The 19,510-nt window shown below is 33.3% G+C and overlaps 1 protein-coding gene across 4 annotated transcripts in view; it reads right to left on the bottom strand.

Moving 5' to 3' along the window:
• The window catches only part of USO1 (USO1 vesicle transport factor), a 75,977-nt gene that overhangs the window by 32,050 nt on the left and 24,417 nt on the right, over positions 1–19,510 (bottom strand). For 2 of the 4 annotated variants that reach the window (XM_043448439.1, XM_043448442.1), the window contains exons 4-9: positions 18,471–18,547; positions 16,598–16,609; positions 6,356–6,456; positions 5,856–5,958; positions 5,470–5,525; positions 618–738 (exon numbers count right to left, since the gene is read on the bottom strand). In XM_043448439.1, coding sequence (XP_043304374.1) covers positions 618–738; positions 5,470–5,525; positions 5,856–5,958; positions 6,356–6,456; positions 16,598–16,609; positions 18,471–18,547 — 470 coding nt within the window. The remainder of the gene's footprint in view (positions 1–617; positions 739–5,469; positions 5,526–5,855; positions 5,959–6,355; positions 6,457–16,597; positions 16,610–18,470; positions 18,548–19,510) is intronic. The other 2 variants (XM_043448443.1, XM_043448441.1) reach the window with 1 other exon arrangement.

Below are 19,510 nucleotides of genomic sequence, written 5' to 3'. Positions count from 1 at the left end.
CTTAAAGACATGAAAAGATAAATTGAAAATATATGCAGAAAAAAGGAAGTTGTAAAAAGTTACCTAGCAAATTTGCCAAAGTACCAGACAGAACTTTTGGAAAAGAAAAATGTAAAACTCAATGATACACGCAAAAGCTGATCAAATAAAGGTGAAGAGAGAATCGCTGAAATAGGAAATAGATCAGCAGAAATAATCCAGAAGAAAATCTGTTAAGATAAAAAGAAAACACAGAAGAGAAAGTACGATGATACGGTGAGAATCTAGTCAGATGACAGGGAACTGACTCTGGGTTTAGGAAGATCTGAAAAAACGTGACAAAGCAGTATTGGAAGACAGATAGCTGAGATTTCCAGAAACAGGGAAAGACACCAACAGATTCTGAAAGTCTAAGAAATATTAAGCAGGATAAATAAAAAGAAATCCATACTCAAAAAACCACAGAGGAAGAAAGAAAGAATTCATCCACCCTCCCTCAGGAAAGCCTCTTTCAACATCTAACAAAACAACAAAAAAAGGCATATGTCCTCCTTTCTCCCTTCAGCTGCATTCCTGAGAAGTTAACAATTCAATGAGAGCAAAAGGGACCTTCTCAAATCAATCTCTTCATACTATACCTCCATCACTGTTCCCCTCCTCTGTAATAATGTCCAGTAGTCTCTCAAAAGCATTTTCAAAAGCAACAATTTTCTGGATTGCTCCATTGCTTCTTGTTAGAGCCTGCAGTAGTAAGACGCCCTTATGGAGGAAGAAAGATAATGTTGAGTGGAATACAACTTTTTTAAGACATTTAAAGATTACTTTAAAAATCACAGAGATTTAGAAGTGGCAGGAATTTTACAAGCCCAACTCCTTTGCTTTACAGATGGGGAAAAAAAGGATAGAGAAGGTGAGCAATTTGCCTCCCTAAGCTGTACAGATTTCAAAAGACAGACCCCTGACTAGAATCCATGTCTAGCAATTCCTAATTCAGTTCTTTTTTCCCCATTCAATACAAATATACAATTCTTGCACATTCATCAGTCATTACATAGCTTTCACTGTGGTCTAAGAGAGCTGGACATGACTGTATCTATCTCAGTAATGCCTCTGTATGTACTTCACAACAGTAACAATAAGAAATTGTGAAATCAATAATATAAGCTAATAAACACCACCACATTCTAGCAGTGCAAGTTCAACTATTCTTGTAATTATTCAGCCTGCAAATTCTCCAGATTTAATTCTAAAAGTTGACAGGTGAAAAAAAAAAAGGAAGGAAGAGAATTCATGTCTCATGAATAGCATGCCTAGTACAAAACAATTCTCTGTAGTCTTTGCTTCTGATTTTTAGTTTTACTCAGTTCATATTGAGCCACATTTAGTTTACATATCTGCAACCACTTAATCATTCAAGAAAAACTCACTCTTAACCATTTCTGCTTATTTCACTATCAAACAAGAATTTTACGAGCTCACAGGGAGTCTAACAATATCATAATGGTCAAAGAGATAGAAAATATTTAATGAAAAAAGGCAGATATTACTTAGAGGAAGAGGAATAGCAACTAGGTAATTCAAAAGTGCCTAAGAGGCTAATTAGCTGTTGGCTGTCCATATTGGGCAGGTCAGTATTCACACAAGACAAAAACTGCCCACAGCGTTATTGCACTTGTCCTACTCATCTTTCTGACTGTCCACTCTCAACATTAACATGAGAGAGAAAGCCAAAGTGGTTACGTCTAATTCTCCTGCTTAATGAGTTTAACTGCTAACAAAGGAGGAAGAAATACAGTGGAAGAACACTAAGGCTATGAATTAGATACAGTGGGTTTTTTAAAGTTCTGGTTACTGCTTGTGCAACTTGAAGCAAATTACATAAATTCTGTATGTAATTTATATAATGTAAGCCTCAGTACACCCATGTGTAAAACGAGGATGGTATCTTTGTCAGAGGGTTTTTATGAGGACTAAAGGAAATAAAATAGCCCCCATAGAGCCCAAGTTTTCACTGCGTATCAGTTTCTTTTACCTATTATGAAAGGTATTCCTCTATTCAAACATATCCAATAAAATGTTATTGAAAATGAAAGTATACACTCACTGGTCATTGCAAGTAAGTGGGCACCAATTCCTGACTTTAAAAACTGGCAATTAAAGGGATTTACCGATTTATCCTTCCTTTCTTATATGAACTGTAATTCAGGGTAATAAAATCCACTGTTCCATGAAGTAAACTTCCTCTTTGAGGAAGATTACATCTGAATAAATGTAAAAGAATGACAAGTTCCAGAAATCATCATTTTGAAACTCTTAACAAAATAACTGATTCAGGCAATGTTCATTAATGAATGATAGGCTATAATGGATGACAGGATCCATGAAGGGATCTGAATGTCATCACCTGAATCAAATCCACTAATCATACAAGTGAGACAGCCAGGTACTTCATTTCCTAATGTGTTGCAAACTGCATCACCCAGGGAATATCAAAGCAAAGAGGTGAACCAAAACCTAATCAAGGCCTTCAGAAAAGTAACTGACATTAACAACCAAAAATAATGAGAGAACCTTGTCTGGATCCTGATTTGGAAACCAACTGTGAAGGACATTTATGAGACAACTGGGAAACTTGAGTACAGAATAGTTATCTTATTTAAACTGAGGGCTAAGACAAACTTATTATCTCATTAAATGTGATAATGGCATTGTAGTTATATAAGGAAATAAATACACACTACATGTATACTGAAGTATGCAGTAGTTAAATTATACAGAAATAGTGAAATCAGATAGGTTGATTCCTTTTAAATATTCCAGTTAAAAATAAAGGAGAAGAAACAAATTTTAAAAAATAAAGAATGGTGAGGGGAGGGGTAGATGAAGTGAGTATAATAAAATCTTGAAAATTAAGGGGTTTGGGGATGGGTTTGTCTGTGTTTTCTCTACTTTTGTGTGTGCTTACATTTCTCATAATAATAAACTAAAGAATGCAATTATAGACTATCACATAGAAATGAGCTGGTACCTAGAGTTTTCTCAACCTTTCTCACTAATTTTTAAGCACTAACTTGAATAAATATATTTCAGTGCACCTATGATAAATGACCAACTAATTCTCTAAATCCAGATCAAAATCAATTTTTCAAATATAGAACAGAGACTAAAAATCTTTACCAATAGGCTTCCCTGAGAGATTTAGTCATGTCGTTAACTATCACTGAATGCAATGAGAATATTAAAAAGAAAGAAAAGAAGGAAATGAAAGTTTTAAAAGAAGGATGAAGAAAGAAAAAAATACAAAAGAGCGAAGGGGAAGCAGTGTATTATTCTAGGCAGTCACAGAGAGAGCCACTAGTGACAGCCAGGGGTGCCTGTTAGCTTCTTCTGATTGCTGTATGGCATATTATGCTGTTTATTACATAATGCTCAATAGTAAGTATGCACAAAAAATTCAAATGAATTTATTTTTATTTTTATTTTTTTCATTTATTTTTATTAGTTGGAGGCTAATTACTTTATAATATTGTAGTGGTTTTTGCCATACATTGACATGAATCAGCCATGGATTTACCTGTGTTCCTCATCCTGAACCCCCCTCCCACCTCCCTCCCCATCCCATCCCTCTGGGTCATCCCAGTGCACCAGCCCTGAGCACTTGTCTCCTGCATCCAACCTGGACTGGTGATCGGTTTCACACTTGATAATATACATGTTTCGATGCTGTTCTCTCAGATCATCCCACCCTCGCCTTCTCCCATACAGTCCAAAAGTCTGTTCTATACATCTGTGTCTCTTTTTCTGTCTTGCATATAGGATTATCGCTACCATCTTTCTAAATTCCATATACATGCGTTAGTATACTGTATTGGTGTTTATCTTTCTGGCTTACTTCCCTCTGTATAATGGGCTCCAGTTTTATCCATCTCATTAGAACTGATTCAAATGTATTCTTTTCAATGGCTGAGTAATATTCCATTGTGTATATGTACCATAGCTTTCTAAATCAAAGGAAAGATGGCTATAAAACTCCAAAATCTAATAAACATTATAGCAAAAAAATAACTTAACCCCTAATTGTAAAATTAACAAAAACCAACATAAATAGAGAATCATTTTATCTGTCTCAAAGACAGGAAAAAAAAAAACAGTAGATAGTTGAAAGAAGTGCTATATTTAAAAACCAAGATAATGCACTTATATACACACACCTAAGTATATCTGAAAATGAAAATAAATGATAATAATACTAACAACAATATAGAAAGAACTTCTTTATTAATTAGTTTGTATGTATGTAGTAATTCTTTATTAATTGGTATGTATCTTATTTGAACTGAGGACCAAGAAAGGAGTAGAACAACAAATTCAGGTTTAAGACACATCGTATTTTAGTCAAGAAAAGACACTCAAAACTCCTAATAGGTACACAATTCTTAAAAGAATATTAAGGAATAAAAAAATGTCCTCAGAAACCAATACATTTTAAAGCAATTTTCCTCCAAGTAAAAAATAAATAAAAAAGCCCTTCTCACGAGTTTCATTACTATATTATTTCATCACTTATAATATTGCATTCACATATATACCACAAAGTTTTAAATACAAAACTAAAAATACTGTCTATGTGGATAAGAAGTCAAGAGCATTTCAGTTTTGTCTTTACTTTGCCATGAACCAGTTATGAGACCAAGAACAATCCAAATGGTATTTACTAGCACTTAAGATGAGGAAGGCACAAGGCCGGGTGCAACAAATAGATGAATAAGACCTCCCTAACAAAGAACAAGTCACAAGGCTTCTGTGCATCCTGGGTCTCTGAGTGTAAATATGGAGACTTAATTAGTTTGATAAGATTTCCTAGCTCTAAAGTTTAATTTTAAAGATTTTTCCAATTGCCATCTAAAGTATTATGGTTTTGGTCAAGTTGTAGATAACAGAAAAAAATGGTCAAGCAGCAAAACAGTATTGCATCAAAACAAAACAGTACTGGTCAATGTAAAATACTCAAATGTATATGCAAATATTAAAATAAATCAGAATGAAGAATTAACTCCAGAGCAAATCATGTGAGTTAAATAGAGATTACAAGGAAAATCCTTTGAAATATATTCAATCAATTAAGGGTGGAGAGTTCAAATGCAGCACTTTGTTAAATTTATGTGGTTCAATGTATAGGGATGTTTCCTGTACTCTCTCTGGAGGCAGCCTGGGATCAGTACAACCTTGCAGAAAAAAATGAAAGAAATCCTAAACTTGTAGAAGGCATAAATTCGAATAGCAAAATCATTTGTCTAACCAAAATACTGAATAGGCAGAAAACAAAGAAATAATAGGGCCTTGTATATAACTTTAAAAGATCTAAACCATTAACCCAATTTTCCAAATCTAATTTCTTATAACTCTGAAAAAGGGTCAACAAAGATTTCATTTGCAAAGAGAGAATAAAAGTTGCATATTCTTAGGCTTTTTAAAAAAAATTTAACTTACATCATTACGTATAACTTCCCTGGAATCTGCTAATAAGTCCATCAATCTTGAAACACCTAGAACATATAACCATGTGTAAAACACTGGCAGATCAAAAATACCAATAGTGATTCAAATTATGAACAATTTATTAACACATTTCAGTTATAAAAGTGATCCTTACTTTTATTTTCTTGTTATTTTTGTTTGTTTTGTTTTTTATGATCCTCACTTAAAAATATTTTTTTTGGCCTTGTCATGAGGCATGTGGGATCTTAGATCCCTGACCAGGGATAGAACCCACACCCCTTGCATTCAAAGTGCATTGTCTTAACCACTAGACTGCCAGAGAAGTCCGTGATCCTTACTTTTAAATCAAAATAATATAAGGAAGATGAGTCACTTACCCATGGGACTGACTAAAATAATTTGCTGCACCTGAGGCCCTAGTTGTTTTAAAAGAGAAGTAAGAAGCTTCACGCCAGGCCAGCGGACATGGAAATCAAACTCCTACAATACAAGAATTCAAAATATTTAACATTTGTAATTCGTATTTTCAAGGAAAACTTTTTTTTTTCAATTAGTAGTATGGTACCAAAAACTATAAGCAAACAGAGTTTAGCAAACTTTAAAAAAGTAATTTAAGAAATAAAAAGAAAATTTATAAATGATCAAACTGATTAAACTGTTATGATTAGATATAGTTGTACTTTGTAAAAATGGAAATAAGCAGACAGTATCTGAAGAGATTATATAGGTCTTAAAACAAACATGTGAATCTCTTGCAATGATATAACAAATTTCACTATCTTAAAAAGAAACATATGTATTGCTTCCTCAATAACACCCAAAAGGGCAACAAAAGCAGCTTATTAGGATGACAAAAACAGTGAAGTTCTTTACTTACCTCCAATAAAGATAAAAGAAGAGTGACATTTTCTTGCTGCTTAATGAAAATTTCTGTAAACTGGCTTCCCAAATCCTCACTCTGTCTTGTGGAGTTTTCTTCTGTAATATTCAAAGATAAAGTACTTGAAAATGATGCTTTATTATTTTAAAGTATCTGTTTTGCTGAAGAAGCTAAGCAGAAACGATAATTTTCTTGGAACAGTGTGGCTCGAAGTGGTATCACGGTAATGCTGGAAGGACATACCCTTAAAATTACTTTCAGTGTCATTTAAAGGAATTTTTATTCTTTAAATGTTTATGATATTCAAAGAAAATATATTTAGATCTCTGCATTTACTTAAGGTCATTTTTAGGTTAAACTTCTAGTTAGAGTACAAGGTAACTTACTGGGGCGATGGAAATATGCTATCTCAAATGTGATACTGGAATACTGGTTACGCTACTATATACATTTGCCCAAACACACAGGACTATACAACCCCTAAGGATAAATTTTAATATACGTAGATTATACCCCAAAATCCCCTCCCCGCAAAAGATTACTTAACACACAGTCCTTGCTGACTCTTAAGTCTCTTAGTGTTACTGAGTTAAATAATTTAATTCTAAAGTTAAACCAATCATCTAAAGATTATTCAGTATCTTTTTCAAAAAAATTAACATATACATCCTATAAAGTTATTTGGCAGTAAAACCAGAGTTTGTATGTAATTTTTCATTCATTTTTTAAAAGATTTTACATTTGTCCTTAAGATTTAATTCTTTATCCATTGTTTCAACATACTTTGTCAAAAAAAATATAAAGGGTCACTAAAAACTGAAGCAACAATTGCCAAAACAAACTAGCATTTAAAATCTGCCTACACTATAAATGCAATATAGAGATGGCAAATACACTACTCCCATCCCCTCACCTATTCCAGACACAGCTATTCCTTTTCCACATATTGCTCCAGGCAGTGACTATAAACAATGGAGTTGGCAGTCAAGATCAAACATATTTATTATCCCTCAAATTGTTTTTTTTTCAAATGTTAGGTTTTAATATTAATATACTTTAGAAATAGAAAAAACACAGCAGGGCAAAAAAGCAAGACAATCCTACACTGATAGTGATAATCTCATTTAATCATTTGAAGAGAAAAGAAAAGGAAGAGACCAAAGTAGAAAACAAAAGTTTCCATATTCTAAGTTATTAATATAACCTAATTTTCCAGCATATTGATTAATATGCTGGGCTTATCCTTCAGAAATCCTAAGAAATATTTCTTTCATCATCTTTTTTTTTTATCAGTAGAAGAATTCACTGTTTCTGAACCTTAAAACTATATCACTTAGAATATACTTTACTTTCAAAAGGACTAGTCTGGCTGTGCTAAGAAGATGCCAAGGGAAAGAGGGAAATAACAGGCAGTTCAATTAGGAGGCAATAATCAAGGTAAGCAGTGAAGGTGGCTTACAGAGTGGTCATAATTCTTATGAAAATAGAAGGAACAGGATTTGTTGGCATATTCCTTAGAGGAGTGTGAGAAGGGGAGAAAAATAAAAGGAAGAGTGATTCTAAGGTTTCAGCCTGAAGAAGTGGAAGGATGGCACTGCCACTTTCTGAAGATTGCAAACACTGGAAGAAGAAAGCTGAGAATATATAGAGAACCAGAGGTTTAGTTTTGAATGTGTTAAGTTTGAGACACATAAAAACTTGAGTGGGGTTATCAACCAACTGGATAAACAAAAACATAACTGTCAGTGGATAGGTTTGGGTTGGACGTATATATTAGAATGGTAAACATAAAAATGATATTTATAGTCATAAGACTGGATGATAAAGGGCATCTACAAAAAACATAGCTAACATCAAAACTTAATGGCAAAAGATTGAATGATTTTCACTTAAGATGAGGAAAAAGGCAAGAATATCCACTTTCACCAATTCTAATCAACATCATACTGGAGTTCTTAGTGTCACAGGGCAGAAAAAGAATAAAAGGCATATGGGCTGAGAAGAAAGAAGTAAAATTGTATTTACAGATGACATGCTTGTCTATGTAGAAAATCCTATGGAATCTACAAAAAACCTATTAGAGAGTTTAGCAAAGTTTCTGAATAAAACGCCAATATACAAAATTAATGGCATTTCTATATACTGATGATAAAAAATTAGAAATTCAAATTTTAAACACAGCATGAATTAAGAGTGCCAGAAAGTATTAAAGACTTAGGGGTAAATCTGATAAAAGATGTATAAAATCTATATACTTTGAAAACTCCAAAATGGTGATGAGAGAAATTAAGATTTAAATAATATACATACTGGTTCCTGTATTATTGTTGTTGTTATTTAGTTGCTAAGTCGTGTCTGACTCTCTTGCAACCCCAGGGGCTGTAGCCTACCAGGCTCCTCTGTCCATGGGATTTCCCAGGCAAAAACACTGGAATGGGCTGCCATTTCCTTCTACTGGGGGTCTTCCCAATCCAGCATCTCCTGCATTTGTAGGCGGATTCTTTATCAATAAGCCACCAGGGAAGAGCTTTTGTATTAGAAGGCTCAAAACTGTTAAAATATCAGTTTACTCTCATATCAATCTGCAGATTTAATGGAATCCCAATCAAAATATCAATAAGCTTTTTTTTAGGTAGAAATTGACAAACTGGTTCTAAAATTGATACGGGAGTGTTAAGGACCAAAAAGAGCCAGGACAATTTTGAAAAAGAACAAAGTTGGAGGACTTACACTGGTAAAGATTTACTACAAAGACAGAGTAACCAACAGGGGCTTCCCGGCTGGCGCAGTGGTAAAGAATCCACCTGCCAATACAGAAGACACAGAGATGCAAGTTAGACCCCTGGGTCAGGAAGATCCCCTGGAGTAGGAAATGGCAGCCCACTCTAGTATTTCTGCTTGGAACATTCCATGGACAGAGGAGCCTGGCGGGCTCAGTCCAGGGGGCTGCAAAGAGTTGGACACGACTGAGCATATAGACATTCACAGTAACCAATACCATACCATGCAGGCAACATGAAAGACATGGAGACCAACAGACTAGTAAGTCTAGCAACAGACCCACTGGTTCACAGACCTAATCACAAGAGTTAAAACTGTAAAACTTTTAAAAGAAAATACAGGAGAAAATTTTAGTGATTTTAGGTTTGGTAAAGATTTCATAAATAGGAAACAAAAGGCCCAAATTATATAAGAAAAATAATCAATAGACTGGAATTAATGAAAATTAAAAATTTTGCTCTTCAAAATACAATGTTAGGAAAATAAAAAGGCAAGTCAAAGACTGGGAGAAAGTATTTGTGAAACATATATCACAAGGACTTTTATCTAGAATATATACAGAACTCTTACAAACTGAAGTATGAGAAGACAATCGAGTGAAAAAAAAAAAGAACAAGGGATCTGAATAAACATGTCACCAAAGAAAGTAAAAGGGCTTCCCTGATAGCTCAGTTGGTAAAGAATCCACCTGCAATGCAGGAGACCCTGGTTCAATTCCTGGGTCGGGAAGATCCACTGGAGAAGCAATAGGCTGCCCACTCCAGTATTCTTGGGCTTCCCTTGTGGCTCAGCTGGTGAAGAATCCGCCAACAATGTGGGAGACCTGGGTTGGATACCTGGGTTGGGAAGATACCCTGGAGAAGGGAAAGGCTACCCACTCCAGTATTCTGTCCTGGAGAGTTCTATGAACATGTATAGTCCATGGGATCGCAAAGAGTTGGACACCACTGAGCAACTTTCACTTCACTTCACAGAAAGTATATGGGTAGTAAATAATCACATGAAAAACTGTCAATATAATTATTTATTATGAAAATATAAATTAAAACTACCATGAGATACTGTTTCACATCCATCAGAGCAGTTAAAATTTAAAAAGATAGAAAGTACTGGACAGGATCTGGAGGAAATACACTGCCAGTGGGAATGTTAAATGGTACAACTACTTTGAAAAACAGTTTGGTTATTTCTTGTAAAGGTAAATATACACCTACTCTATCACTTAGCTAATCTATCCCTAGGTATTTACTCAAGAGAAATGAAAAGATATGTCCATAAAAAGATTTGTACATAGAAGCTTCACGGGTAACAGCTAAAAACTTGGACAAACAATCCAAATGCTCACCAACAAGGAAAGGGATTAACATATTGTTATATATTCATACAACAGCAATAAAAAAGGATTGAACTATTGATATACACTATGAATGAAACTCAAAATAATTATGCTGAGTAAAAGAAGTCAGACCAAAATAAACCAAAAAGAGAGTCTATATTGTATGATCTTATTTACATAAAAATTCCAGAAAAACACAAATAATCTACAGCAATCATAGATCTATGGTTAAATGGGGCTAGAAGGAGGAGGAACTGATTACAAACAAGCACAAAGAAACTTGGATATGTTCACTATTTTGGTGGTAGTGATGGTTTCATGGGTTTATACCTATGTCAAAATTCATCAAACTACGTTTGCACATTTATTATATTTCATTTATAATTCAATGAAGTTGTGTGTGAGAGGAAAAAATCCAATTGGAGACATCAAGTAAAGTATTTGAATATACATATATGGGTATCAGCGGAGAGGTCTGGGTTGGACATATATATTTGGGAGGCAGGCATACAGACTGTACTTCAAGTCACAAGCCTAGATGAGAACACTGAAGGAAAAAGCAGAGAAGGAAAGAAATCCATGCCCTAGCACATTCCAATGTTAAGACTGGCGAGAAAAGAAAGAAAACAACAAAGCAGATAAAGAAAGAGCAGCCCAGTGAGACAGGAAGAAAATCAGGGAGACTGAGAAATGAATGAAGTGTTTCAAGGAGAAAGGAGCAATTACCTGTCAAATACTATCTCTGAACTTAACATGACTGAGAAATAAAGTAGCACTGCTAACACAGGCAGAATTTGTTTATGAACAGAATGGCTAGGGTGTGTGGTGTAGTCAGATACTTTTCTGAAAGGCAGTAAAGTGAAAAGAAAGCTCACAAAGGTTTTAAGTCAGATTGATTAAAACCATATTCATCCATTTAGTCATTACTTTGGGCAAATAGCCCAACTGTATTAAGCTTCAGATTTCTTACTTGTAAAACGGGAACAGTTTTCTTTTACACAGGGTTTCCCTTAAGGATTTGAAGTGACTAAAACATCTAGCACAGTGTTTGGTGAATAGTAAGTGCTCAATAATAGTAACAACAGCATGATGATCATCATCCCTAACACAGGTTTTCTCAACCTTGGTTCTACTGACAATGATATTGTTGTGAGAGGCTCCCCAAGCATTGCAAGATGTTTAGCAGCATCCCGGGCCTTCACCCACAAGATGCCAATTGCAATTCATTACAGTTCCTCAAGATGGGACAACCACACGTGTCTCTAGACGCTGACAAATGTCCTTCAGGTGGCAGGAGGGGCCAAACTGCCCTTAAGAACCACAGTCCTAAGATTTATAACACACTATATATCTACATGCATTGATATTACCAAGTTTTCTTTTTTTTGGTCAGTTTCTTGACCAGGCATCCAATCTGGGCCCTTGGCAGTGAAAGTGTGGTGTCCTAATCACTGGACCACTAGGGAATTCCCTCAAGTTTCAAAATTACACAGAACATAACAATCTTCTTTTAATGATTCAAGAAAATTTTCAGATTCTTATATGGTTACTATAAATGAGTATTACACCAAGATGCAAAAGATGTGTAAGAAAAAGTATAACCTATGATATTCCCAGAAACATGCTTATCTGTAAACAAATCCTGTCACTGATATTTTACCTTATATCTTTCTCATAAAAGTTGTATGCAACCTACTAAAATAAGTAGTTACTTGAGTTCATGATTGATTGGATGCCAAATAAACTTGCTGGATTTTTTTTTTAACATTAGTAAACAATTAATTTTTTCCTCTTTTAGTTCAATTTTTTAGATTAATGGTGGCTTCAGAAGAATTGCCTAGGGAAGCAGTCATTATCTCCATTGAAATATTTCCATTATTTCAGGGAAAACAGGTAGAGGATGACATGAAGGGATGAAAAAAACTAATTTGAAAGCTATCATCATGTTATTGCATAATTATTATGTCAAGGGTATTAAAGGGGCAAAGTCTTGATGCAACAAAGGCCTAATAAAATCATAAGGAAATCTAATACTCAAACATAACTAGCATGAACTCAAGGGGCAATGTCTATCACTGATCTGCTTAAAAGACTTCCTGCTGTTCCTTTGGGAGCAGATAAAATCCTGTGCCCTGATTATTCACACGTCTCTGAAAGTAAAATTTTGCATGGTACATTGTGGTTTTTCAATACTCAAAGCTGAATCTACCTATGGAGTTGGAAAAAAACTGAGACTACGCAAGTAGCAGGAACTGCACTCCCTTTCCATTTTATTTGCAAGGTGATGTATGATGGGAAGGGAGATAAGAAACTGGGAAAGATATGAGAATCTGGAAGCTAGTAAAACCTTTTGAAAATCTCCCTCTTTAGAATCAGCTATGAAAAAGAGCCCTGATTCCCACAGTACGGTAAATGCCCTTTATCCCACAAAATTTCACAAGGGTTGCTGGGCTTGTTTTTAGCTACCCTGGAACCCTAACAAACCATGGCTATGTGGGGGACGGTACCAAGAACAAATACTTAGCCAAATTCTGTAGATAAAAAAGCAAAGAAAACTGTGCAAAAAGTGGCCCACATGTGTCAAGAGAAAAACTCTCCACATACATAAGAAATGTATGTTGAAAAGGCAAATAGCTTAACTGTCTCCCCCTTAGAACTGTTAGCAAATAGCTTAACTGTCTCCCCCTTAGAACTCTTAGAACTAAGAGAGTGTTACTACTATCGCAGCAATGCAATGACCTAATTGTGATGCTTTGTAGGGTTATTTTACATTTGCATATTTTCGTATTTATTACATGAGAGCACACTTGGGTATATAAGTAATAATTATATAATTTATTTTAAAATGGTTTTTGTGAGTGTTGTGAATATAGTAGAGAATATAAACTCAACTACAGGGACAAGACAGTAACGTAGATGAATGAAGCAGGCCAGGTGTAAGACTATAAGGGGGATGGAGACCATGTGCTCGTCCAAGGAAAGCAGCGATCCCTCAGCTCCGACCGACTGCTCCCATGGGACAGTGCAGGCCCAGGTGTCATCAGTCTTCAGAGTTTTTAAAAAGAACAGCTCAGAATCTAAAAAGTGATATCAAAGTACCCCATTTTTAATGTGAGCGATGTATTTATTATTTAAAATACTAAGTGGTCAAACAACCTTGCATGTAAGACAGACAATGCCCTTGGCCCTAAAGACTGTGACCTCTAGAGGAGGGTTCAAAATAAAAGTCAATGGTATTCGGGGGACTTCCCTGGCGCTCCAGTAGTTAGGAGCCCATGCTTCCACTGCAGGGGGCATGGGTTTGATATCTGGCCAGGGAACTAAGATCCCACACGCCACACAGTGCAGTCAAAAAAAAAAAGACTGACATTTGGGAGAATATTCAAACTTAAAAATTAATCTTAAAAGGAAGGGAGGAAAACCATATAAAGATTTGATGGATTCTTCCTATGAAATATTTTTATGTGGATAAATGCAAATAACTAAGCTGTGGGTTTAAGTATTGGTTAATATTTCTCAAAATGCAGGATTGTGTGGCATGTGTTAACAGGTTTCTCATGAAATCAAGCACAGGTACACAAATATGTCTGGATTAAACAAAATTGAATAGGCTCCTTTTTGCAGAATTCTCAATATTTAGTATACTAATGTAAATTTTGTGACATTTCAGAGGGAGATACAGTATGTTATGCTTAACTACAGATCCCTTTTAATACAGAGAATTCTAGAACTTCTGTGCTATATTTCAAGGAACAGAAGTTTAATCCGAGAAAAAGTTTAATTTGGTGCAGGTATTGAGCACAAGCTAATAACTTAGCAAGAAGTAGATTTAATACTATACATGCAATTTATTCTGTAGCTATACTCTATAAAATACTATAGCTTAGCAATATATAATTAAGATCTATGCTTTGAACTGAACTAGTAAAGTATGAGCCTGTTCCAAGGATCTATGGTTCCTTCTGATTTAATATTAACTAAAAAAGTGTTAGTGAGATGTACTCCACTTCCTTCAAATTACAGTCATAAGACAGCACTTCTAAATTTTAATGGAGAGTACCACAAAAATTTGCTAAGCAATTAAAGTAACATACAAAGCTATTTTGATGTAGAAGTTAGTCAAGCTAAAACTACAACACTAATTATATCTAAAGATTGTAAAACAAAACTAGACTCATGAAATACTATATTTTTATAAGTAGGCAAAAGTATGAAACACGTAAACAATTTCTTTTCATCCAGTATAATTATTTTAAAAATTCCAGAGCTAAGTCTACGTTTTTACATCCTATAGCTTATGTACTATTTAGTATACTTATTATAACTTGTAAAAGTAAACATCCCTTTGTTGCTGTTTAATTACTAAGTCATGTCTGACTCTGTTGCGACCCCGTGGACTGTAGCCCGCCAGGCTCCTCTGTCCATGGGATTCCCCAGGCAAGAACACTAGAGTGGGTTGCCATTTCCTTCTGAAGGGGATGTTCCCCACCCAGGGATTGAATCCCAGTCTGCTGCATTGACAGGCAGATTCTTTGCCACCAGGGAATCCCAAATGAAAAATTAAGAACAAAATGACCCTTTGAAATTATAGTGAAAATAAACCTAAGACAGGCATATCAAATTAAAGATTGCTTTTTAAAAAGTCCATATAAACCTCTGGAAACATTTCACACTTATTTAAGTGGCTTTTAACTAAATATGTATATATACATTTACTCTTCAAATGTATTTACAGTTGTGTTTTTTTCCAGTTATATAAACAATATTAAAAAACATTTTGGACCTTCTTGTTGAAACGCCACATCAAGTTCATAATCTGTCTTACGGAGGACAAAAGAGATATTCTAATAGAGGTAGTTCTAACTCAGAGTGAGGGAATACCAAGTAATCTTTTACACTGTGGTCAATTAGGTAAACAAGCAGACCTATAGTTTTAAACATCTGTCTACTAGTTGCATAAACTAGTTGTATAAATTACAAAATTTAATAAAGAATCTAGTCAGAAAAAATGGCCACAATTTATTAAATCAGGAAACTATGGAATACAAAAAAGGTATAAAAAATTTCTGTTATTCTACTTAATAGAGAATATCATGTAAGTCATATATCTCTGGGGTTTCTCTTTAGTAAAGAGAAAAATATCACCTACCTCACAGTTTGCTAACAGGATCAAATAAGATAATGGACATAGAAGCACTGTAAAATTTAAACTCTATAAATATGACAAAACAATAATAGTACTACTCAACAAGGACACAGCATTTTCGCAAGAGTCAAGGCATATTAATTAATTAGGCAGTCAGTATTATCTGCTTTGAAACAAGGGGTTCAAATTTCACAAAAGGTAATGTTATATAGCTTAATAAGTTAGTTTCTTTGTTAGTTTTTTGTTAGGTGTAAGAAATTTTGTCATGTACCATTTTAAACCTACTTTAGAGAAGGATTTTTTTCTTCTTTCATTTTAAAAAGTTAAGGATCTCAGGAAAAATGGCAAAACAAAATAAAATGTGGTTGCTTTAAATTAACTGTGAGGAAAAGAAGAATCAATGTTAAAAAGTAAATGGAAATTGAAACGGACCACCAGAAAAAAGGCAATACTGGTGAGTTTTATAAATTAATATTAAAAAATGTCAGTAACCAGACATTATTGTGCATGCATAATTTTAAAGGGACAATATCAACATATAAGTATTCTCTGAACTGAAATACCTTCCAGTTCTTCTTGAATACAGGTAAAGTTTATATGTATACACACATATATATGTATACATATTCAAATATTATTTTTATTTTTAAATAAACTGCCTCAAAAATTTCCCCCTTGGAAATACATAAGAAGTAATTAAAATAGATTGTCCTACCAGAGAAAAAAACTTTAATTTCATTAAAATATGTACTACAATATTTTCTGTGTCCTGGACAACAAATAATTTGCAGTCATAGAAATAGTAAATAATAATATAAGATTATAAAATATTCCTCTTTAGTGAAGGAATTCTTATATATTGAAATAAATCTCAAGATTTTTTTTACTAGCCAGAAGAAACTCACTTGACAGTGTCCTTTTATATTATCAGAAATTATGCCTAAAAGCACCATGCATATTAAATGCAATCTTTTACCTTCAACATCATCTGAAAAGGTGGACAAAATAAATAAATGAAAAGTGGATGATAAAGAAAACTTTATGTAGTAATATTCACAATAAAATAAATAAAAGCTTAAAAACATCATATAAGCAATATAATTTTTTAAAGGAAGAGCTTCATACTCATTTTACTCAAATATCTTAGATATTCTAATAGATATACCATGTACTATATATGTAGAGTTATGAGACATATTTACCAATAAATTGAGGGTTTATTAAAATAACTCCAATGAAGCTGAATTCATTCTAAAATGAAGTTCATTATATCACCTAAGAAATATCTTTTGATGAAGCAGTAAAGACAAAGTATCAATAACAGAATTGAAGACCCTATTTCTCAATATCTATTTTTCTAAAAATTCACTCAGGCTATTAGCCTAAGTTCATATTTTAATCTTTCCTAGAAAAAATGACTCCACTATTGTAGTTTCTAGAATTGTTTACCCTGTTTCATCCAAAGAATCACTTTTTGGATGGTAAATTAAAAATAAGGAGCCCAAATACATTAACAGAAGCAAAAATGGACCTAAACATTACTAGATTATGAATTTATAACAAAGGAAAATCACCTAATTGATGCTAAACATTTTTTTTTAAAACACAAAAATTATCAAGAAGAAAATAGCTAAATTTTCAATCTGAAACAACTAAGAAAAAATTTAATGTTTTCTAACAAGTGTAACTGCGTCTAATTTTCTCATCTGAGAAATGACTAGTGGAAATAAGTATCTTTTTCTTCAAAATGGTTGTACTGCATTTAAGTATTGTTATGTAACTGACAGCCTCTTTTTCAATGGGAACCAAACTATGTTTACTAAAGATTTTTTTACCCCTGAGAAATTAATAAAGTTGTGAGGTAGATATCACAGAGAAATAAAAATTTAAGAGAAAGGATATTCAACTCTAAGAAATTGTGATTATGCAACACAACCCAGTTTCAAATGTTATTAATTACTGGTATTTTGTGAAATTAATATCTATATATATATTTCTGCTCCACTTTTACTTTAATAAAGTATGTGTAAACAATATTAGCTACATTTCTTTATGAATTACCTACTCAGATTTTGCAGGATCCTATAATTTCAGTCTAAATTAGACTTATAATATGCATGAATATCATCCTTTAGATTGCTAGAAAAATGAAAAACCCACTATGCCCTATTGCAACAGTCAATGTGAAATAAGGAAAGCATTCCTCAATAGCACTGTAAAATGTTACTCAGTGTCTGTTTTTACAATACATGGAATAAAATGTACAGACTTCCAGTCAAGTATTTCCCATGCTGGGATTTCCCTGGTGGCCAAGAGGTTAGGATTCCAGGCTTTCATTGCCATGGACTGGGTTCAATCCCCGGTTGGGGAACTGAGATACTGCAAACTGCATGGTGTGACCAAAAAGTAAACACACAAAAACAAAAAAACCTTATAAATATAAAAAAGTTAACATAAGACCTGTGTTAGAAATTTAAGTATATATCAGGAACAATTCCTCTAACTTCATACTGCTTACCATATAACATATAAATAAAAGTTTGATTTTTAATCAATATCCAAAAATGATTATTTAATTGAGAGATTACTAACATTCACTCTGCTTAACTAAAATCAATGAAGAGAGAATAATATATTTTAAAAAGGAGAATCTAATTCCACCTCCAAATTACATACAAAGCAGTCATCGTAAAGATACTTTCTAATGTTTTCCCTTTATTGATTACAACAAAAAAAGAAGAAAAAAAAACCTTAAAAGTAAATTTATAAAATAAAATCAACCCTAAAATAGCAAAAATGGCACAATCCAGTTAATTTTATGTACAGAAAACACAGTAAAAGAAACTTACCTACTTCTTCCTCTTCATCATTAGATATTATATTATACAGCGTGTCCAAAGCATAACCTATTATTTCAGAATCCGAACTGGAAGAAAGAAATTATTACACTTACACACTGCCAGTGAGAGTATAAGCTGTTATGACCATTTTAGACTTTTATTTAACAAGATTGTATAAAACATTAATCTCACTTCTGAAGACCTAACCTAAGAAAATATCAGAGTGCAAACTGTAAAGACATATAAAGGTCTATTTTTTTTTAATAATACTGAAAAATCAGAAGCAACCTAAATGTCCAATAATATTTTTAAAAAGTGTGGTAAATCCATATATAGCAGCAATTAAAAAATGTATTTTTAAATAATGTTTAATGACATGGTAATTAAAACACCCCTGATTTAATGCCAGTAGGAAAAAAATGGAATACAACAATCGATGTGAAGATTGATCCCATCTATGAAAAACCATATATATATTCACATATGTATGTATATATTTTAAGGAAACCTTATAAATCAATTTGGAAAAGAAATCCAACTTTAAAACAAGCAAAATCAGCACAAGCCAGGTAATTTTTTAAGTCTGTGTGTATGTTTACATATGTTTTGTAACATAAATATGTTTATATAACATATGTATTATATAAACATAAGTGTTCTCTCTAGTTGGACCTCTAGAATTTATTTCCTTGATCTGTATTTTATTTTCTTTAAAAAAAAAAAAAACTTATAGTAAACATTTACGATTTATAACATCAGGAAGTATAAAATTTTTTCCTTTTACTCATTTGTTTCAGGAAGTATAAAATTTTTTTATCTTTTTTTCTTTTGTTTCAGGAAGTATAATTTTTTTTTTGTCTTGTGGCATGTGGGATCTTAGTTCCTTGACCAGGGATTGAAACCATGCTCCCTGCATTGAAGTGCAGAGTCTTTTAACCACTGGACTGCCAGGGAAGTCCAAGGAAGAATATCTTTGTTGTTGATAAACAGATAAAATGTGAAAGCATGATGGAAGATAATGGCATTCAGAGTGAAAAGCAAGAATGAGA

This window comes from Cervus canadensis, chromosome 26, assembly GCF_019320065.1.
Source record: "Cervus canadensis isolate Bull #8, Minnesota chromosome 26, ASM1932006v1, whole genome shotgun sequence".
In the NCBI taxonomy this organism is placed as follows: domain Eukaryota; kingdom Metazoa; phylum Chordata; class Mammalia; order Artiodactyla; family Cervidae; genus Cervus; species Cervus canadensis.
The sequence above is the reverse complement of the archived record's forward strand: the minus strand, read 5'-3'. Positions and strand labels throughout refer to the sequence as shown.